Consider the following 23,481-nt stretch of genomic DNA (forward strand, 5'->3'; position numbering starts at 1 on the left):
TGACATTTTCCCAAAGAAGACATACAAACGGCCAACAGGAACATGAAAAGGTGCTCGACACCACTACTCCTCAGGGACATGCAAATCAAAACCACAATGAGATGTCATCTCACACCTGTTAGGATGGGTATTATAAAAAAGACAAGAGATGACAAATGTTGGCAAGGGTGTGGAGAAAAAGGAAATATTATGCACTGTTGGTGGGAAGGGAAATCGGCAGTTACTATGAAAACCAATATGGAGGTTTCTTAAAATTAATAACAGAACTAGCATGTGATCTAGGAATCCTACTTCTGGGTATATACCTGAAGAAGATGAAATCACTATCTAAAAGAGATATATATGCACTCCTGTGTTCACTGCAGCATTATTCAAAATAGCCAAGATATGGAAACAGCCTAAGTGCCTACTAACAGATAAATGGATAAAGAAAATGTGGTATAAATACACAATACAGTATTATTCAGCCATAAAAAAAAAAAAAAGTAATCTTGCCATTTGTGATAATATGGATGGACCTTTAGGGCATTATGCTAAGTGAAATAAGCCAGACAGAGAAAAGACAGTGTATGATCTCACATATGGAATCTAAAAAAGCCAAACTCCTAGAAATAGAAAGTGGAATGGTGGTTGTCAGGGGCTGGACAGGAAGGGGAAATACGAAGATGATGGTCAAAGGGTACAGATTTTCAGTTATAAGATGAATACGTTTGGAGGATCTAATGTACAGCATGGTGACCATACTTAACAATAATGTATCATATACTTAAAAAGAGAAGAAAAAGTAGGGAAGGCCCCCATTAAAATCACCATCTCCATGGCTCTGAGAGTGGAGTGGTTAATAGGCAATTTTTAAAATGGGTTATGTGCTCACAGCACAAAATTCTGAAGATTTTAGGTTCAACTATATGAAACTGCCATTTTTGTAAGTCAACAACGTATCAGCAATTTCATATAATTCAACTTAATACAAAAGAGCTCCAATCTGCAAACTTCTCAGTTTTTCTTTCGTTGGAAATTAGCAGACACACATGGAAACAGACTGAGAAAGGGAGGAAATACCTGGGATATTGGAAAGGGGACACTGCAGACAGCATCACCAACTGTCCCAGTCTGCCTGAGACCTAAGTGTTTCCTGGGACACGGGACTCTGAGTGCTAAAACCAGGAAAAGTCCTGGGCAGATCAGGATGAGCTGGTTACCCTAAACGAAGGGGAAAACTCCAAGAGGGACACGTGATCTACTCTCAGTTCTGGCTGGCTCTGGCTGGGAACAAGCATAAGCATCTTAGAGAAGATTCAAGGTATATATCAAATGAACCATAGGTTTGTTTTTTTTTTTTTAAACAAATGCTACTATCCCCTCCTGTCAAGTTACCTGCTGTTTTAGTTGTACTTCTTGCTGTTTCATTTGTTCATATTTGTGCCTCGATTCTGTTGCTTCTTTTAATAACTAGAAAACAGAAACATTCTGGCAAAATACTAATAGTAATTACAAATATGACTATAATGTCAAATGACCAGAGAGACAGTTAGGCTTAATCCTTCCACTCATTATTTTAGCAAGAACTGTAAGTCTATAGATAAAATTTTCGGTTACATCAATTGCTCATTACCTATTATCTTCAATCTGTTCTACTTGTTAACACTCAGGAATGTTGGAACAATCTTTTACTGCTTAGAAAGAGTAACCTTGAGGCCTAATAATAGGTTTACAAAACTCAGGGCTAAATCGTTATGTTTCAGGTGAAAATAATTACAAGTTTGGTATTAGCAGAAATCTAATCTGGAATCTTGACATTATCTAGGTGACTTAGAAAGCCACTTTACTCCTTGAGAGTCAAGATGAGGCAGAGTGAAAGGGTATGGAGCAGAGCAATGAAATCAGAGACCAGTTTCCGATCACTTCTTAAAAAGCAGGGCAGAAGTGGATGAGAGCTTTAATTTATATACTTGGGTTTTCAAGAAAATTATATAGTGAAATTGCATAGTAACACAGACTATTGAAATTCAGCCCCTGAAGTAAAAGGTCACACACGTAGTCCAAATAAGCCCTAAAAAGTCATTAAACCAACTACAAAGTATATACGTGCAATGTATGTATATGTGTGTGAATATATGAAATTTATACCTCCACTTTGCAAAGAACTGTTTCTTCAATTATACACAGAATAGCATTATCAGTTCACACAGAAGATGGTGCTGTATGAAAAACAGGTCTCTCTTAAGCCTAGACTCACACTCAGCATGTTAAGTTCACAACATGAGGGCCACTCAGAGTCTTCATACCAGGTTCGCCTCAAGGCCTATGCTACTTGAGTGAAAGCTGGATGAACAGTCCTCATTGCCATAATCATTTCTCACTTTTTTTGGGGGGGGGGTTAAGCACATAAAGTTGAATTTGCATATGTTAAATATACATACCCAATGAGATTCCACTGTATTCACAATTACTGACAGGCAATATAGTCTGAACATACACTCTGGGAACGATGCTGAGTGATTAGGTATAGAGAATTCTGTTAAAGTTTTATCAGAAAATTATACCAGAGTAAGTAGACAAACAGTTTCCCTAGTTTCAAGTTACTTGTTTGTAAACAAAATATCACAGTATATAGGAGACCAGTGTTTGGTAAGCTCAATATTAAGCTGAGCTGCCAAATTTAATGTGCTAAATACTGGTATAATTCTTGAACTTGGTGACCATTACCAAAGAAGTGAAATAATTATAAGCATGAAAAAGTCAAATGAGTGCAGGTCTTTCCAATAATTTGGTCTAATCTCTCCAGTGGTCTTCTGTATAAAAAAAGTTAAACAGAAATAAAAAGCCAAATACTTTCTAATACACACATGCCCTTCTCAATCTAGAACAAGAAACCAATTAGCATGACCCAGGCGCTCTATTAATGTAGAATAAGTTTAAGTATTTTAAATGGCTTTGGTTACAATTTTGACAATTTCTTTAAGAAAGAGAACTTACAAACTCTCTCTCTCTTTGATGTTTTTCATCAGCTTCTTTTATTAGCTGTGTCGTCTGTTGAAGCTTGGCATCCACAAGTTGTTGCTGTAATTCCTTATGTTTGAACACTTTATCAATATGCTATGGGAGAAGTAAAATTTCTTACATCACTTAATGAAAAAGGAACACAATGATGAGGAAACAACACAAGTTACAATACCTTGCTTATTCTTAACCCAGCTTTTCCTGCTAATGCCACCATAGCTGAAGACACTGGGTCCACGAGTTTGTAGAAGCGTGAGCTTTACATCACCTTGCAAGCCCTCCTGCACTTGCAGAAAAGGAGCCTTCCCACTACTACCCTGTACCCCCCTCCCTTTTGGAGGTGGGCTGTCAAGGAGCCTCATTAACCACACACTTGTACTTCCTATTTCTGCCCTACAACGAAAATGAGGCTCAAAGTGTATCAAGAAAAAGATGGATAAGGAGATCAAACTGTTAAACCCATACATCAAACACATTAATTCCTGGATATATTTCTCCCCTTTAAATTTCCCCAAATTTCTCAGTTGGGAGCAGCATGCGGTGACAACTGGAGTGGCCCCAGGTCAAATCCTGGCTGGTGTGTGGCCCAGGGCAGATTTTCCCTTGCTGATTCTCACTTCCCTCCTCCAAGCACAGATAACCACACTCGCTGCACAGCTCTAAATGCCAAAGTGGTGGTTCTGCTGTGTAAGGTGCCTGGTACCCAACACATATTAGACATTTGCTAAAATGTCATTATGATTTCCAAACGAAATTGTTAAGTGGTTATTTATCCACAATAAAGTCATCAGAACATCTCGTCTCAGATGTACAGAGTAACTCTTCCTGACCAAAGAACATCTGATAACGTTCAAAATAAGACGGCTCACATATAATTTGATTTGAACATATCTAATTTTCAAGTTTTCTACATCTATCATGTGGCAGACTGCCATATTAAACAAAACTAAAAGAAAAATTTTAAGAAAATTAAGGATTTTATAATCTAATACAAAATTTATTCTCTAGGACAAAAAAGTTCCTTCAATAAATACTCTAAGAAAAAAAAACAGTGAAGAGGAAATCTTCATGTTACAGATTTGAGACCGATCAACCAGTGAAACAGATGGACTTTATTTAGAGCCTGATTCAAATAGCTTCAAAAAAAAAAAAAAGCATGGGGGGACTACAGAAAATTGAACAATGACTCAATATTTAACGTTAAGTGATTACTGTTAATTTTGTTAGGTGTGAAAATGATAGCATGGTTGTGCTTAAAAAGGGATCCTTATCTTTTTGAGGTACACCCTCAAATATACATGAACAGAATGAAATAGGACACCTTGAAGTTGTATCAAAATAACCCAGGGCAAGCCGATGGGAATAAAGCTGAAACTATGGTTTCATCTGCTAAAACCAGATGACATAGTCTCTCTAAGTTTGTAATTCTCCATTAAAAAAAAAAAAAAAAAAAAAGGGCAGAAGGCAGAGAGAGTGATTAAGGGGCTCCTGGGTGGCTCAGTTGGTTGAGCGTTCAACTCATGATTTTGGCTCAGGTCATGATCTCAGGGTCCTGACGTTGGGCTCCGTGCTCACCATGAAGTCTGCTTGGGATTCTCTCCCTCCCTCTCCCTCTGCCCCTCCCCCCACCCCACACGCACTCTCAATTAATAAACAATCTTTAAAAAAAAAAAATAAGTTTTTGAAGGGCTGAATGTAGGACTCTTAGTATGATCTGAAGTTTGCCTTCAAAACTGGATACAGTAACCCACAGAGGTGCCAATCTTTTTTTTTTTTTTTCCTTTAATCAGCTATTTTAACCTACTTGTGTAGGGTTACAACACACATAAAAGCACATTTCCCTAACTTCAAAGGCAGGGGATGCACTGTTTAAAAAGCCTGAGGCCATCAGAAAGGATGAATACCTACCATTTGCAATGACATGGGTGGAACTGGAAGGTATTATGCTAAGTGAAATAAGTCAAGCAGAGAAAGACAATTATATGGTTTCACTCATATGTGGAATATAAGGAATAGCGCAGAGGACCATAGGGGAGGGGAGGGGAGGGAAAACTGAATGGGAAGAAATCAGAGAGGGAGACAAGCCATGAGAGACTCTGGACGCGGGGAAACAACCTGCGGGTTACAGAGGGAGGGGGGTGGGTATTAAGGAGGGCCTGTGTTGTGATGAGCACTGGATGTTATATGCAACTAATGAACCATTGAACATTACATCAAAAACTAACAATGGCTAATTGAAAATAAAACTTTTTAGCATATAAACACATGAAAGAAGTAAATGTCATTTTCTTTGACAAAAAAATAAATAAATAAAATAAAAAGCCTGATGCCTCTAATCCTGCCCATTTGGCCTCTAAAAAGGAGGAACCTTAAAAAAAACAAACAAAACAAAACAAACTAAACAAACAAAAAACAGGCCATCACCTATTTGCTTTTATTTTTTAATTTTTATTTTTTTTTAAAGATTTTATTTATTTATTTGACAGAGAGAGACAGCGAGAGCAGGAACACAAGCAGGGGGAGTGGGAGAGGGAGAAGCAGGCTTCCTGCCAAGCAGGGAGCCCGATGTGGGACTCGATCCCAGGACTCTGGGATCATGACCTGAGCCGAGGGCAGACGCTTAAGAACTGAGCCACCCAGGCGCCCACCTATTTGCTTTTGACACCTCTGAATTTCCTGACTAGATTGAAAAAGTCTTAGTTGGAGGCCAATGACCAAGATCAGCAGGCATGGATCCTTCCTATCAACTTTTTACTTCAACGGGTATGAGAGTTTAGAAATAGGTTCTATTTTTCCCTCTCAAATAGTATAAAACCCTCATTAAAAGAAAAAAATCTAAAACACAGGTATAACACAATGGTAATGTAGACTGTACATGTCATCACAGATGTCTGAATTAGTGCATATTTGGGGCCAAATATTTATTATTAGTCTAGACAAGGGGAAAAATTTGTATGCTCAAAACTTTAATCTTGTAGTACCACATGGAAGACAAGTAGTCTTCTCTAAGAAATTGCCTCACCCTACCCAAACCCATGGACTCCTCAACTATCTAAGTGATGATCCCCAAGACTCCCATTCTCACGGTGGCTGAAGATTTCCTAAGAAAAACCCAACTTCCATTATGCAGATATAAAAGTTCTAAAACATCCTGTGATGGTAGTTTTACTCTGGTAGTGAATGGTGAAAAATCCTTGCTGATAATGAGAAGCTGTCTAAACCAATAAAATGGCTTTACCTCCTCTCTCAGTGCATACTGTTCAATGAGCTTCTTCAGCTTCTCTCCCAGCTCAATGTTTTCCTGGCGGAGTTTGGCATTGTGTATGTCATGTTGTTCCAGCTGTGCCTGGATTTCATTTAAAGTGATTTGGAAGTGTGCAGTGGCTTCTTTACGTCTTTCTTCCTCTTCTCGTGCCTGCTGCATATTTTCTTCCTTATTATCCAAAATAATTTCTGTTAATGGTATAGACCTATACAGAAGATGCTCATAAAAGCTTCTGCTGCTCCGGGGGTTTATTTATTGCTTCTGAACTCTGATTCCCCTTCCCTTTATTTGTGACCAGAAAGTGCTCATTTAATAAGCAAGCAGCTTTTCTTGAGTAGATAATAAGAGAGGCAAGCTGCCCTGCTGTAAAATGAGGCTACATCCAATCTAAAATTCACCATACTGAAAATTAATTAAACGGACTACCCTGAAAGACAAGGAGCTTCTCCATGTGGCCAGCTCCCTCCACTGTACGTTCCCGAACACTCTCCAGTTACACAGCGGCATCTTACATCAGCCTGACGAGAGAGACCCTTCTTGCAGCTTACTTTCTGGGTACACCTGACCCCCTAGAAGGCAAGGGACTACTTCCATCACTTGCCAAAGATACAAGTGTTAAAAGACTTTCACGTGTTTAAACAGCTATCCGTCTAATCAAAATGTTGATTTTCTATAGAAAAAAAAAATACCACCTACTTTAGTGAATAATTAAATCCAAGGGTTCAAAAGCAAAGAAAAAACTAACTCAAAAGCTCCCAGAGTAGGTGAAGATCCATTTCCCGAGTGTTCCTGGATTCTAGGACCTTGGGCATCTGCTGTGCTGGGGCAGTTTGATGAGAGATCCTGCTCAGTCAAAATCATACCAAAACTGTACATGAGGACAGGCCCACCTCCACGTCTCTGGCTCCTTTTCCTTCTTCCCCTGCTGGCACCAGTTCATCTTTGGGTACCTGCTCCCTCTTCCTTTTTTCAGCCATGGCTTAAGTGCTATTCTGAAAGTACTTAGCCACTGGGTACTCGGGGGTAGGCAAGGGTGGTCTGGCCATGCAGCTGGTGAACAGCCCCTACGGAGCTCAGCAGATGTTTTCCCTCCCCAGACTCAGTCTCTGCCTCAAGTCTGTTTCTACTCGGCTCCTCATTCACGTCAGCTTTTCCTACGTGGTCATTAACTACCTCAGTGCTCAGCAGAAAATTGGCAACTCTGAGTTTCCTAAGCCAGGGCTCCAGGCAGATAAGCTGTTGTCTAAATACCAATCTCAATTCGATTCCCCATGACCATATATGAGGTTCATTAAGAACCATCAGGCCAAGCAAAACAGTAGAAAAGTGGTTGCTGTCTCCATGTAGAGACAAAAGATTTACTTCAAATAGGTACAAAGTGATTATAGAACAAGCTAAGTCAGTGTCAGTCCCTCCTGAAAAACAGAAAAGTGAACCAACTAACCTTTAATGTCTTATTGTGACGCTGAAGTTCCCTGCAAAGAGACTCTAGTTTGCTTCTTGCCAAGATAGCCTTGCTGTGTTCACTCTGCAAGTGAACTTTCTCTTTCACAATTTGGGCTTGTTTCTTCTGCAGAATCTTCATTTGCTTCTGAACATTCCTGCTTTCCTCCAGCTAAAATTAATAAGCACTTTACAATCAGGAAGTACAATGAAAACCTTTGAGTTATGGCTGGAGAAATTACACTAAGAACTATGGAACACATTTTCAAAAACCAAATATTACAGTCTATTTTTTAAAAATTATTTTGTGCCATATTACTCTGCCAACCTTTTCTCTCTTCCAGTTGTGATAGGAAAGTAAGCAAATGTAGGGAAAAAAACAATCCTAATCCATTTTTTTTTTAAGTAAACTCTACCCCCAAAGTGGGACTCAAACTCACAACCCTGAGATCAAGAGTCACATGCTCTATCGACTGAGCCAGCCAAGCACCCCTTAATCTTTTATTAAAAATTTTGAAAAATGCTGTTTTTGTAAAAACTTTAGAGGCCAACACAATCGAGTTTTATTTTTCTGAAAAACACACACAGGCTACTCTACTGAAATGGTCCTCCAAATTAGAATAAGCAGCATTGGGGCGCCTGGGTGGCTCAGTCAGTCAAGCGTCCGACTCCAGATTCCGGCTCAGGTCATGATCTCTGGGTTCTGACACGGAGCCCCGCACCAGGCTCCATGCTGGGTGTAGAACCTGCTTAAGATTCTCTCTCTCCCTCTCCCTCTGCCCACACTCCCTCCTCAGCTCGGGCACATGCACACGCTCTCTCTTAAAAAAAAAAAAAAAAAAAAGAATAAGCACTCGGGGTTCTTTGTGAGAAAGAGGAGTTGCTGCAATTTTAGGTTTGGAGCATATAAGTATATTTCAAAGTTAAATCAACACTAACAGATTAAGACTTACTGACATTTCACAGAAAGCAAGGATGCTGAGTCAATTTCAGGAGCAAGAGTGACACCTTGTGGCCTATCAAAACACACCAAGCATCCTTACATGCCATATGCTTACAGCTATTAGAAACATCCTTACAGAAATTCCTGCAGAAAAAATAGTTTTGTTTTTGTTTCCTACTTTTGCAAAGTAATCGTAGATGACTGTGGGCACAGCACAGCTGCAAGAGGCTTCCAGTCTGTACATACTATCTGTAACTCCACTGAGAGCGGCAACCCCCCTGCCCTCTCGGACTCAAGGTAATCACAATCCTGAATCCCAGGCTCACAATTCCTTTGCTCTTCTCTTTTATCTCATTTGTGTGTGGTCCTAAAAGAACCGTTCTGGTTTCAGTTATCTTGACTCTGTTGTGACTAGTGCAACTGAAGAACTGAATTTTTTCTTTAATTTAAATTGAGCTTAAATAGTCGCATGTAGCTAATGGCTACCATTTTGGACAGCACAGCTGTAGATTATATTGCTAGAACTCATCCAAATCAACTGCACAGATCAGGGAACAGCAAACTTTTTCTGTAAAGGGCCAAAAAGTGTTTTAGGCTTTGCAAGCCACATACTCTGTCTGTTGCATCGTTGTCTTTTTTTTTTAAAACACTTTAAAAATGTAAAACCATTCTTAGCTTGTGGGCAGTACAAACACAGGCCTCGCCAGATTTGGCCCACTGGTTATATGATATCTCACTTAAAAAATATACCACACACAACATACTTTACTGATCCATTCTCAAGTCAATGGGCATTTGGGTTGTTTCCAGACTTGATTACTTAGAATGATATGAACACTGTCTTACGCGTTTCCTGCTATACACATGCAAGAATTTCTCTGGGTGCAAACCTAAGAGTGGGACTGCTAGGCAGTGATTAATGTTCTATTTCACATGACAATGCCAAACTCTTTTCGAGAGTGGCTGGCAAATTTATTCTCCCATCAGCGACTTATAAGAGATCATGTAGATAGATGTACATCCTCTCCAAAACTAAGTACAATCAGAATTCTTAATTTATGCCCCTACAATGGACATAAAATGGCATCTCCTTCTGGTCCAGATTTGCATTTCCCTGATCACTAATAAAGTCACACATCTCTTTATATGTTTATGTACCTTTATGTTATTTTTGTATCTTCATGTTTTTCCACTTCTATAAAATGCCTCTTACATGTCTCTTGCCCATTTTTCCGTTGGGTTATTTGTTCTTTTCATATTCATTTGTAGGTGTTCCTTACATATTCTTGAAACTAAATATTCTGTTGGTTGTATTTGTTGGAATATGTTCTTCAGGGTTTAATTTTTTTTTTTTTAAGAGTTTATTTATTTATTTGACAGAGAGAGACACACAGAGAGAGGGAACACAAGCAGGGGGCGGTGGGAGAGGGAGAAGAAGGCCTCCCGCCGAGCAGGGAGCCCGACGCGGGGCTCGATCCCAGGACCCTGAGATCATGACCTGAGCCGAAGGCAGACGCTTAACGACTGAGCCACCCAGGCGCCCCTTCTTCCCAGTTTTTTAATGTGACTTCTCACTGTCTTTTGAAGTGTCTTTTGCTGAACAGAAAGTTAATTTCAACACAGCCCATTTTTGCAATCCTTTCTCTGATAATGCTTTTTGTGTTGTAAGAATTCCTTCCCTTGGAACGCCTGGGTGGCTCAGTCAGTTAAGTGTCTGCTCAGCTCGGGTCGTGATCCCAGGGTCCTGATATCGAGTCCCGCATCGGGCTCCCTACTCAGTAAGGAGCCTGCTTCTCCCTCTCCCCTCTGCCTGCCACTCTGCCTACTTGTGTTCTGTCAAATAAATAAAATCTTTAAAAAAAAAAAAAAAGAAAAGAAATCCTTCCCTTGGGGCCCCTGGGTGGCTCAGTCAGTTAAGTGTCAGACTCTTGATACCAGCTCAGGTCACGGTCTCATCAGGTTTGTGAGATGGAGCCCCACATCAGGCTTCGTGCTCGGCGGGGAGTCTGCTTGTGGTTCTCGCTCTTCCTCTCCCCGCCCCCTCCTCTTTCTCTCTAAAATAAATAAATAGGGGCACTTGGGTGGCTCGGTCGTTAAGCGTCTGCCTTCTGCTCAGGTCATGGTCCCAGGGTCCTGGGATCAAGCCCCACATCAGGCTCCCTGCTCAGCTCATCAGGCTCCCTGCTCAGCACATCAGGCTCCCTGCTCAGCGGGAAGCCTGCTTCACCCTCTCCCGCTCCCCCTGCTTGTGTTTCCTCTCTCGCTGTGTCTCTGTCAAATAAATAAAATCTTTAAAAAAACAAAAAACAAAAAAAACCCTTAACCCATGTTTAGAAAAATATTTATTAATATATCTAAATAAACCTAAATATCTAAAATAAATTTTTTTTAAGATTTTATTTATTTACTTGACAGAGAGAGACACAGCGAGAGAGGGAACACAAGCAGGGGGAGCGGGAGAGGGAGAAGCAGGCTTCCCGCCGAGCAAGGAACCCGATGTGGTGCTTGATCCCAGGACCCTGGGACCATGACCTGAGCCGAAGGCAGACGCCTAACGACTGAGCCACCCAGGCACCCCTAAATATCTAAAAAAAATTTTTTTAAAGATTTATTTATTTGCTAGAGAGAGAGAGAGAGTGAGAGTACAAGCAGGGGGAGTGGCAGGCAGAGGGAGAAGCAGGCTCCCCGCCGAGCAAGGAGCCTGATGCGGGGACTCGATCCCAGCACCCTGGGATCATGACCTGAGCCAAAGGCAGACGCTTAACCGACTGAGCCACCCAGGCGTCCCTAAAATTTTTAAAGCTTAATTTTTAACATTTAAATCCTTAATCCATTTGGAATTAATCATCGTGTAGTATGATATATAAGAATCTAATTTCTTTCCCATAAGGATATACACTTTATTTATTTAAGTAACTCTACACCCAACATGAGGCTCGAACTCATGACCCCGAGATCAAGAGTTGCATGCTCCATCAATTTAAACAGCCAGGTGCCCCAGGATATACACTTAAGTTCCATTAATTTCATGAGGATGGCAACTCTCCCCCAAATGCACCAAGAGAATCCATGAAATGTTCTTCTAAATCCCCAACTGGTGTTTCTTTCCCCTAATTTTTCCCAGTAAGTTGAACCTAAAATTTTACAGAATAAAGAGCCACGAATAGCCAAGATACTTCTAACAAAAAGAGTAATAAGAATATACACACCTACCCCAGCAGATATCAAGATTTATTATTACACTATAATAATCTATACACGGGATGCCTGGGTGGCTCAGTTGGTTAAGCGTCTGCCTTCAGCTCAGGTCATGATCCCAGGGTCCTGGGATCGAGTCTTACAACAGGCTCCTTGCTCAGCGGGGAGCCTGCTTCTCCCTCTGCCTGCCGCTCTGACAAATAAATAAAATCTTTAAAAATAATAATAATAATAATCTACACAAACTGACTCAGGAATGGGAAAGAACAGCACTATAATATAACAAGTACTTAAGAATCATGTTACAGGGGCACGTGGGTAGCTCAGTCGTTAAGCGTCTGCCTTCGGCTCAGGTCAGGATCACAGGGTCCTGGGATCGAGCCCTGCATCAGGCTCCCTGCTCCTTGGGAAGCCTGCTTCTCCCTCTCCCACTCCCCCTGCTTGTGTTCCTGCTCTCGCTCTCTCTCTCTCTGTCAAATAAATAAATAAAATCTTAAAAAAAAAAAAAAATAAAACATGTTACAAACCTAGTATATCCACACTTAGGAAGTGAAATGTGAGGATTTCAAGAACCCATGTTATCTGGTAAACAGGGAGGCCACAAGGTCTCCCCAGTGGACAATCCCAGTTACAGTGCAACACGCCATACCACCTGCTCTACAGGACTTTTCTACTTATCCATGCCACAAGCACCAATGATGTCAGATGATGCTATCACAAAAAGGGCAGAGGGCAGTGATGGCTAAAGGGAAATTTTCTAAATAACCCTTAGGAAGAGGCTACTCCATTGATGGTCTCACTGCTACATAACCTATATACTCTACCTTTTAAAAGAAATGAGTGTGGTTTCAAGAAATAAAGCTTTAGAACATTTTCCGAAAATGGTACACATTTCATCCTTCATACATTCAGCACAAATCTAAATCAAAGAGAGGTTACTACTAGGCAAGTCTTCAATATGTCACACATACTAAAATGAATGTAGCAATTATTACTGGGACTTAAAAATAACCATACCCACCTCCACACACATACACAATAAAAGCCACAAACAAAAACAGTCTAGACCCCTGCTACTTAAAGTGTGATCTAAGGGCTAACAACATCAACATCATCACCTGGGAGCTTATTAAAATACAGACTCTCAGGCCCCAATCCAGACCCAGCGAATCAGAATGTGCCTTTTAACAGAAGTCCCAATGATATGGATGAATCTGAGGACGGCCCTAGGCAACTATTTGCCCTTTCTTCTAATCTATTCGTGGCTGTCTGCCTTGTCACAGTACAGGGTCAAGCAGCTAGCTAATCCTCTACACTGCTTTTGGTGTTTCACTCTTCTCTTCCCTTTTTTTTTTTTTCGTGTCTTCTTTTTCCACCACTTCTTGCAGGATTCCCATGTGGATGGAACCAATAGGAACGGTCTTCCACAGACAGTGGAAGAGTTCCTTTCCTGAAGCCAGCAATCTGACCAACACTGGGTTTTCTTCCATCTTTTTATCTGTGACTGTTCTAGGCCATTCATACTGATGCACAGGGCTTCCTGCTGCTCTGAATAGAAGGTGCTAGGGTGCTGAATGCCAGCTACGTGGGCATATACACACACCCCTTCATAAACCAAGGGAGAGTAACCATAATTCTCTGAATAATAAACAGAATTCATTTTTAGAGGTGGCCAATGACAAAAAAATAGTATTTGTGATATGGAATAACTGTTTCAACAACAGATGAAAATGCATAAAAATCGTCAATAATTCACGTAAGTTTTTCACAAAAGGCATTATTTTTAGCATTTATATTACACTTACTCATTCTAAGTTTCCCACAACCCTTACACGTCAAAGGGTTCTAGGACTTCCCCATTCTTCAACCTAAACAGGATGGCAGGGTTTCCATGTTGAGACATCTTTCATAATTTTTTTTATTTATTTATTTTTTAAAGGTTTTATTTATTTGACAGAGAGAAAGACAGCCAGAGAGGGAACACAAGCAGGGGGAGTGGGAGAGGGAAAGCTAGGCTTCCTGCGGAGCAGGGAGCCTGATGTGGGGCTCGATCCCAGGACTCTGGGATCATGACCTGAGCCGAAGGCAGACGCTTAACGACTGAGCCACCCAGGCGCCCCATCTTTCATAATTTTAAAAAGAGAATTAATGCTACTTGAAATAACATAGGCCCAGAACAAATGAGGTCAGTTTCTTCAGAAGATGGAAAAAGAAATGCCTGGCACATAGTAGATGTGAAATAAATATTTCCTGAGACAAAGTATTGTTTTAGTAGACTATTTCATCTAACTCACAATTTCAATCACAATGGCTAGAACCTTTATCTCTAAAATTCCCTTGGGAAAAGTTAAATACAGGAACTACACCCAGACTAGCATGTACAGCATCACAACAGAGTATTTCTAAGTCAGCCTTTTCATTTCTAAAACTGAGTTTTAGAAAATCTGTGCCATATCTTAGCATTATAATGTCCTATAGGTATCACCTTACAAAATGAAGTCATACAAGCAACAAAAAGCCCCAAGAAATGACATTCTCCTCTTCAATTTTGGAATATAATGTAATTTTACATCTAAAGCTGTATCAAAGTATTTTAAAAAGCTTATCAAGTACATAAACATTTTGCTGTATTTCATATGAACCTTACTCCCTTGATTTAATACTCACGAGATCAGCATATTTCTTACAGAGAGCTGCCAGCTTCTCTTCTGGAGTTGAAAGGGTGTTTAGGGCTTGCATCAATAATAAAACTTCTTTTCCTGATGATTAACAAGACAAGAAGAGTAAGATCAAGTCTAACCTGTAAATTCTATGTAACACTTACTAGGTTCTGACATCCAGAGTAAAATAATTTGTGCCTGTATCTAGACATAAGAGATTTACCAGCTAAATTAAAGAAAGCTATTTTTAAATTCTGGATTAGCAGGAACCCCTCCCTTCCCACCCCCACCCCAAATTTCTTCATTCACTAATACCACTAGCTATTTGTAAGAACTCTTGCTGAAGGCTTAAAAATTCCCTTGCTTAACCATTGATGTCCAAGTTAAGACAAATGGTCTTTTTTTTTTTTAATATTTTATTTATTTATTTGACAGAGAGAGACACAGCGAGAGAGGGAACACAAACAGGGGGAGTGGGAGAGGGAGAAGCAGGCTTCCCGCAGAGCAGGGAGCCCGATGCGGGGCTCGATCCCAGGACCCTGGGATCATGACCTGAGCCGAAGGCAGACGCTTAACGACTGAGCCACCCAGGCGCCCCGACAAATGGTCTTTTAAAATAAGTGATAATATTGGGGCGCCTGGGTGGCTCAGTTGGTTAAGCAACTGCCTTCGGCTCAGGTCACGATCCCGGAGTCCCGGGATCGAGTCCCACATCAGGCTCCCTGCTCAGCAGGGAGTCTGCTTCTCCCTCTGACCCCCCTCCCTCTCATGCTCTCTCTCATTCTCTCTCTCGCAAATAAATAAAATCTTAAAAAAAAAAAAAAAAAGTGATAATATTTTGGGTGCCTGGGTGGCTCAGTTGGTTAAGCGACTGCCTTCGGCTCAGGTCATGATCCTGGAGTCCCGGGATCGAGTCCCACATCAGGCTCCCTGCTCAGCAGGGCGTCTGCTTCTCCCTCTGCCCTCTTCCCTCTTGTGCTGTCTCTCATTCTCTCTCTCTCTCAAATAAATAAATAAAATCTTTTAAAAAATAAAATAAGTGATAATATTTTACTTCTTAAGGAACCATTTGTATTTTTTAAAATGTTTACTCTTATACATAGGATATTTCATTTAAAAACATATATTAAAAGGACTTTGGTATGTGGTACACAGACTGCTATGAAGAAAAAATGCAGGCTGACTTCAAAATAGAACACCTTCCTATCCACACGATATTTCAGTAACAAAACCTCTCAAAGCCCAAGGTCAGTAAGAATTTTAAAAGAGATGACTAAACATATTAAATATGATTAGAAGTAACCATAATGTAACCTGCAATTTTTAATCAAGATTTTAAAACCCATTATTCCATCTGGTTTTTTTTTTTTTGAGACACAATTCACATACCATAAAATTCACCCTTTTAACTTAGAAGTGTACAACTGAGTACCTTCACAAAGTTGTGCAACAATCACCATTGCCTAATTCCAGAACATTTTCATCACCCCAAAAAGAAACCCCATATCCTTTAGCAGTCCCTCCCTCTTGCTCCCCCACTGGGACCCTGGCAACCACTATGTCACCTTCTGTCTCCATGGACTTGCCAATTCTGAACATTTCATATAAAACAGAATCCTATTACGTGGCCTTTTGTGTCTGGTTCCTTTCATTTAGCATGCTTTCAAGGTTCACCCATGTAGGATGTTATCACTACTTCATTACTTTTTATAGCTGAATAATATTTAATTGTATAGATATAATACACATTTTGTTTATCCATTCATCAGTTGATGCATAACTGTTGTTTCAACTTTTTGGCTACTATGAAAAAGGCTGCCATGAATACTCATGTACCCATTTCGGCACCGACATGTGCTTTCAACCCTCCTGGTTACATACCTAGAGGTATCACATGGCAACATTATGTGCAACTTTTTAAAAAATATTAAGTAATCTCTACACCTAATATGGGGCTCAAACACAGCCCCGAGATTAAGAGTCGCATGCTCCTCCAACTGAGCCAGCGAGGCGCCCCATTCTGTGTTACTTAAGACTCCATATCTGCTTTTACACATATAATTGGGGCTGCTGATTTTGAAGAAATAAGTTTGTAAGGAATTAAAATTATTTCTTGTATTTCTATAAGAATTTTTAGGTTTTCCAAGTTAGTGAAAAATAGATTTAATAAGGATAATTCTGTAGAGAAAACCATACAAATCAAACACTGTTAATCTTAGTATACTAAGTATAAAAAATTTAGGGGCAGGGCACCTGGGTGGCTCAGTCAGTTAAGAGTGTGCTTTCGCTTGGGTCATTATCCCAGGGTCCTGGGATTGAGCCCCACATCAAGCTCATTGCTCAGCAGGGGGCCTGCTTCTCCCTCTCCATCTCCCCCTGCTTGTGCTCACTCTCTCTGTCAAATAAATAAAATTAAGAAAAAATTTAGAGGCAACGAGGCTAAAATAAAAGAGGATTTCAGATTTCATAACAAGATTTAACATACTACTTTCTTAGTCCTAAATCTCAAACACAGCAGGAGAAAAAAAAACATACCCTTGAAAGCCAGTCTTTTTTTTTTTTTTTAAAGATTTTATTTATTTATTTGACAGAGAGACACAGCAAGAGAGGGAACACAAGCAGGAGGAGTGGGAGAGGAGAAGCAGGCTTCCCACCAAGCAGGGAGCCCCAATGCGGGACTCGATCCCAGGACCCTGAGATCATGACCTGAGCCGAAGGTAGACGCTTAACGACTGAGCCACCCAGGCGCCCCTTGAAAGCCAGTCTTAACCCACTTTCTGAACTACAGGTAACATCATGTTATCTCTAAAGTGCTGTGACTAGATTTTAAATAAAACAAGCAAATAAATATAGTTTTCAAAGTAAATTTCAAACTACATTAAAGATGCAAACAAGGTAAGTCAAATACTACTTTGCCAAGTTGGCCCCAAATTGTCAAGAAAGCCTATTCCTAATTACTCAGAGAAAATGACTTCCTACTCTGCTATCTGTCTCCTGCACAAAATGCAGTAAATACACACATTGACCCCACTGAAGACAAGAGATGTATTAGCTAAACATCTACCTCAACACTGGCGACGTTCATAACCACCTGTGCTGCGGAAAACAGAAGTAAAAAGAGCAGCATGTGAAAATGTCCAACCACTGAGCACAGATTATTACCTAAAGTTTTCTCTTTGTTCCTGTTGCATTCTGAATCCTGCTGACCGTCAGGCGGATCTATTCGAGCTTCTCGCCCAGGAATTTCCTCTCTTGACTCTTGTGTGCAGTATGCTGGGCTCATCAAACTCCTGTTCTTTCTAATAAAATCACTGCCTTCATCTTCTTCCAATGAATGCTTGTTACTTGTACCACCACAATTTGAGTCTTGATGTTGAAGAATATCATTTGATTGAGAGTTGTGTAACATATCTGTCTTCACCCCTAACCCACACATTCCAGCTTCTTCCATTGTGCCAATCACAAACTACAGGGAAAGAGGAAAAGAAAAAATATGGAAAGAGGGGTTAAGTCAAATGTAATCAATGTTTACATCCAATGATACACCATAGGTTGATAACTTTTTTCTTTCTTAGTGATGTGTAAAACTGATTTAAATATGGTAATTTCTAAGTTTCACAGAGGGGGACATAACTGTAAAGTATAAGAAAATTAAAGTTAAAAAAAATCACATAACTAAGTGGTACCAAAGGAAGTGAGAAACGCCATTTAGGTGTAAATCTAAACTTATTTCCCTAGGGGCGCCTGGGTGGCTCAGTCCGTTAAGTGTCTGCCTTTAGCTAGGGTCGTGATCCCGGGGTCCTGGATCAAGCCCCATGTCTGGCTCCTTGCTCAGCAGAGAGTCTGCTTCTCCCTTTCCCTCTGCCCCTCCCCACCACTCGTGTTCTCTCTCTCCCTGTGTTTCAAATAAATAAAATCTTTTAAAAAAATTTTTAAAAAGGGGCACCTGGGTGGCTCAGGTCATGATCCCAGAGTCCTGGGACTGAGCCCGAGTAGGGATCCCTGCTCAGGGTGGAGCCTGCTTCTCCCTCTCCCTCTGCCTCTCCCCCAGCTTGTGCTCTCTCTTGCACTCAACTCATTCTCTCAAATAAATAAAATAAAATATTTAAAAAAAAGAGAAAGTACTCAAACTTCCTTTAAAAAAAATAAACTTTTTTCCGTATAAAAATTCACCATTAAAATAATCAGCATCGTGCTCGCTCTGGCAGCACGTATACTAAAATTGAAAATAATCTGCATCTTAGAAATGAAATTATCCCATTAGTGAACATTATTCTGTTCCTGTCCTTGAAGAGATGGTACAGCAGAGATGGCTCACTAGCTATCCAGCAAAAACCCTTGCTCCTCCAATATCCTCTGGAGCTGGCACTGCTGGACAAATGCTCAGCCTGGGACTCCATTTCCCAGCCCCCTGTATCTAAGTGGAACTCCCATGTAAAGTTCCCACCAATGAAATATAAGAAAAAATAATGACTGTCCCTTTTTCAACAGGACTTTCATTGTTAGAAGCATACATTCTTTCCCCACCATTTCTTCCCCATTCTGGCTGAATGCAGACATCTCCTAGACCCTGAGAGACGGCACAGCCACAGGATGAAATAAGTAACAGTCTAGGCCCCTAAATCCCGTGTACATACAAAAGAAGGCTGCCCTTCTTACAAAGAACACCCACACTGGACTATTAGATGAGCACAAAAATAAATTTCTCTCACGTTAAGCCACAGAAACTGAGAATAACGTTTTAAGCAACTATCCCTGCCCTAACAAATGTAGATAGTAGCCGTGGGAGTGAAGGCATTATTCTAGTATTTTATTCTCAAATCAGTAAAATTTACCTTGCTCTCTCTTCTATTATATTGTTAACCCCATTTATTTATGGGTTCCCCCCCTTAACATATGATGTGGCACAAATTTGAATTCTACACATTGTATACATTCCCTCTCTGTATGAAAGAGGGCCTCTTCCCTTTCTGAATAATACAATTGGAGGGGGGAGGTGTCTAGTATCTTTCTTACCACAAGTGGACAAAAACTACTTTCCAAAGTTAATAGGAGAGCAGAGATTCATTATTCCAAGTTGTAAGAGTACTTCCAACTGAAGAACTAAAAATGATTTAAAGTATCGATGTAGCAGGGGAGGCGGAGATTATGACAAGTCCTTATCTTTTACAGCCTAGTGTTGATAATCAGGTACTATGCTTATGGAAGGACAAACTGGTATAACCACTTTGAAAAACGCTTTGACCAATACGGATACCTTCCAACCCAGTTAATTCTACTCCTAGGATTTTCCCCAAGTGTGTACATATGTGCAGCCAAAGGCCAAGAATGTTTAAAGCAGGGCTATTTGTAATTGCCCCAAAATGGAATCAACCCAAATTTGTATCAACAGAAGAAGGGATACATTGTACTATGCTCATACCATCCAGCAACAAGAACTAACTACTGCTAGATGCAGCGACACAGATGAGTCTCATAGACCAAACACTGTGAGGAAGGTGCCAAGGAATCCATACTGTAGGAAACCACTTATATATAAAGTTCAAAAACAGGCAAGGCTAATCAATTGTGCTGGAAATCAACAGAGTGGTTACTTTTGGGGGTAGGGTCTTCTGGGGTGCTTGGTAATATTCTACTTCTTGATCCAGATCGGGTAACATAGATGTTCACTTTATGAAAATTCATTAAGCCTAAACATTTGCAATTCGTGTACTTTATTGAAGTAAAACATATTTCAGAAAAGTTTATTTTAAAAGTTGCAATTTATACACTATTCAAGAGTTAGGAAGAAACAAAACAGAGTATTTTCCTCTGGATAGAAGGTTAGCAATGTGTTGCTTTTTGTAATACTTTTAAAATAATGTGCATGCGGGGTGCCTGGGTGGCTCAGTTGGTTAAGCGACTGCCTTCGGCTCAGGTCATGATCCTGGAGTCCCAGGATCGAGTCCCACATCGGGATCCCTGCTCAGCAGGGAGTCTGCTTCTCCCTCTGACCCTCCTCCCTCTCATGCTATCATTCTCTCTCTCTCTCAATAAATAAAAATCTTTAAAAATAAAATAATGTGCATGCAATACTTTCATTTCTTAAAAAAATTAATGCATTAAGGGGAAGTGGGTTGTCTATTTTCAGAGTTACTGTTTGATGCCACACTCTAAGCCTAAAAACTTAGAAATATTGAAAAGACTCAAATTCTTCGAAAAACTTATTTTTTTAAGATTTTAAAAATTTATTTGAGAGAGAAAGCATGAGAGGGGAGGGTCAGAGGGAGAAGCAGACCCCCTGCTGAGCAGGAAGCCCGATACGGACTCGATCCTGGACTCCAGGATCATGACCTGAGCTGAAGGAAGTCGCTTAACCAACTGAGCCACCGAGGCGCCCTTCCAAAAACTTTTTTTTTTTTTAAAGATTTTATTTTTTATTTTTTAGAGAGCGAGCGAGAGAGAAACAGCATGAGAGGGGAGAGGGTCAGAGGGAGAAGCAGGCTCCCCGCTGAGCCAGGAGCCCAATGTGGGACTCGAACCCAGGACCCTGGGATCATGACCTGAGCCGAAGGCAGACGCTCAACCATCTGAGCCACCCAGGCGCCCAGCCCTTCCAAAAACTTTTAAAACTCACTCCCATATGTAATGCATTCTGTGGAATGAGATTACTCAAGTGTAATCCATAGGTATTAAATTTATAAAATATTCATGATGAAGTTTCAAGAACTTCAAAACAAACATCATTCATTAAATTTCATTCCTGCAGAAACTTCTTAAAGCCATGAATATGCCCAAATAACATAGTACCTACATATTAATCTCAAACTAAATGCAAAGTGACCATTTATTGCTACACTAGACATAGAGCTACTAGTTCCACCTCTACTTTCTCTCAAATACTGAACTGCCATTTACTGTTGGGCACATGGATAACATTAACAGCCACCCTCTATACAAAAGCAGTACAGAGGAAAAATAATACGTGCTGTTAATATCATCTTTCCCAATTTTTAAATTATTTTTTAAAATTTTTATTTTTATTTATTTGGGGGGGTCAAGTTGGGGGGGGAGCGGCAGAGGGAGGAGGAGAATCCCCACTGAGCAGGGAGCCTGACGCACGGCTTGATTCCAGAACCCCAAGATCATGAGCCGAAGGCAGACGTTTAATCGACTGAGCCACCCAGGCGCCCTTTTCCCAATTTTTAAAAAATAATTTTTAAACCTATCCCCTGAAAACCATTAGTATAAGAATGGGTTCACACAACCACAACATTGGTTTTAAATACTGATGAAAGTCTGTTAAGAAATAATTAAAATGGAAGATTGCTATCTCTAATACATGACAGAATTTCTCAGAAGTGTAATGATGATAAAATCCACATTGTACCAGAAAATGCTTTGTCAAGCCATACCACAAATATAAAGAGCAAGCAATTTGTTGGAAGAAGGGGGAGCCATCATTTAATTAATGAGTAATTTTCACCAAGGAAAACCTGAGGCCTCTCCTAGGATCAATTTTAATAAGAAAGGTATCTGAGAGATGGAATTTGTTAATTTCACATTTTTCAGTTCTATTAGTGCTTCTCATAACCTTTATTGAGATATAATTCACATGTAATTCACCAATTTAAAGTGTGCGATCCACTGGTTTTTAGTATTATTCACAGGGCTGTGCAACCATCACTACAATCAATCTTAGAATACATTTAGCACCTCAAAAAGAAACCCTCCCATTACTCCCAGCCCTGGGCAACTAATGTACTGTGTCTCTACAGATGTTGTTGTTCTGAGCAGTTCACATAAACAGAATCAGATAATACGTGGCCTTTTGTGTTTGGCTTCTTTCACATAGCATGATTTCAAGGTTCATCCATGGTGTAGTATGTATCACTACTTCATTTCTTTTTATTGCCAAATAATATTCCACAATTTGGATATACCATATTTTATTTATCCATTCATCAGTTGATGAGACATTGGATTATTTCCAACTATTGGTTATTATGAATAATTCTGTTATGAACATTAATGTACAAGCCTTTATGTAGACATATGTTTACATTTCTGCAGGCTATATACCTAGAAGTGGAACTGCTGGGTCATATGGTCACTCCATTTAACCTTTTGAGGAACTGTGACACTATTTTCCTAAGTGACTGCACCATTTTATATTCCCACCAGCAGTGTGTTAGGGTTCCAGTATTTATACATTCTCACCAACACTTGTTATTGTCTGTCCTTTTGATAACAGCCACTACAGTGTGAAGGTATCTCATCTAATGAATAATGATGTTGAGAATCTTTTCATGTGCTTATTTGGCCATTTGTATACCTCCTCTAGAAAAATGTTTATTCAGATCCTTTGCCCCTTTTTTAACTGGTTATTTGTAATTTTCTTATTGAGTTGTAAGAGTTCTTTATATATGCCAGATACAAGTCCCTTATCAGATACATGATTAGCAAGTATCTTCTATCACGGTTCTCTCAATTTTGGAGAAAAGGCACAATATATTCACCTATTTCAAAATGTCGTAAATTTAATTAAAAGTTACTCTGGCCTTTAGATTAAAGGCATATAGGTCAATTTCAACTATCAGACAGAAAAAAATGGAAGGACTAGAAAGGTCAAAATGTTTACCTAACTCAAAATAGTAGCTGGTAGCACTGAGCATAAATAAGGACACGGAATTAATGTGTAGAGTTAATAACCATCACATCTCATGCTGTCCTTCTACTTCACTGTTCTCTATTTTTAGTTAATACTACTTCTTTTTGTCTTTCCAGACACTCCCCTTTGGCCTCTCAGATCCTGTCACACACATTACATTATCACTTATTTGGTATGCATATCCAGTTAGACAGCAAAAGCTTATGCATAAAAGGTACTCAGTTGTCAACTGATGGAGAACACAAGGGGCCAAAATGGTTGCGGAAAACAAGCCATGGAAAGTACCTAAACATTACTATACAAGTTAGAGGAAAATACC

The 23,481-nt window shown here is 40.0% G+C and overlaps 1 protein-coding gene across 4 annotated transcripts in view; it reads right to left on the reverse strand.

The window, feature by feature from the left end:
- The window catches only part of TXLNG (taxilin gamma), a 65,530-nt gene that overhangs the window by 15,835 nt on the left and 26,214 nt on the right, over window positions 1-23,481 (reverse strand). For 2 of the 4 annotated variants that reach the window (XM_021680966.1, XM_021680974.2), the window contains exons 2-7: window positions 17,675-17,978; window positions 14,520-14,611; window positions 7,713-7,883; window positions 6,242-6,436; window positions 2,980-3,099; window positions 1,378-1,452 (exon numbers count right to left, since the gene is read on the reverse strand). In XM_021680966.1, the coding sequence (XP_021536641.1) occupies window positions 1,378-1,452; window positions 2,980-3,099; window positions 6,242-6,436; window positions 7,713-7,883; window positions 14,520-14,611; window positions 17,675-17,978 (957 nt within the window). The remainder of the gene's footprint in view (window positions 1-1,377; window positions 1,453-2,979; window positions 3,100-6,241; window positions 6,437-7,712; window positions 7,884-14,519; window positions 14,612-17,674; window positions 17,979-23,481) is intronic. The other 2 variants (XM_044911997.1, XM_044911996.1) reach the window with 2 other exon arrangements.

The sequence above is a fragment of the Neomonachus schauinslandi genome, chromosome X (assembly GCF_002201575.2).
Source record: "Neomonachus schauinslandi chromosome X, ASM220157v2, whole genome shotgun sequence".
Classification (NCBI taxonomy): domain Eukaryota; kingdom Metazoa; phylum Chordata; class Mammalia; order Carnivora; family Phocidae; genus Neomonachus; species Neomonachus schauinslandi.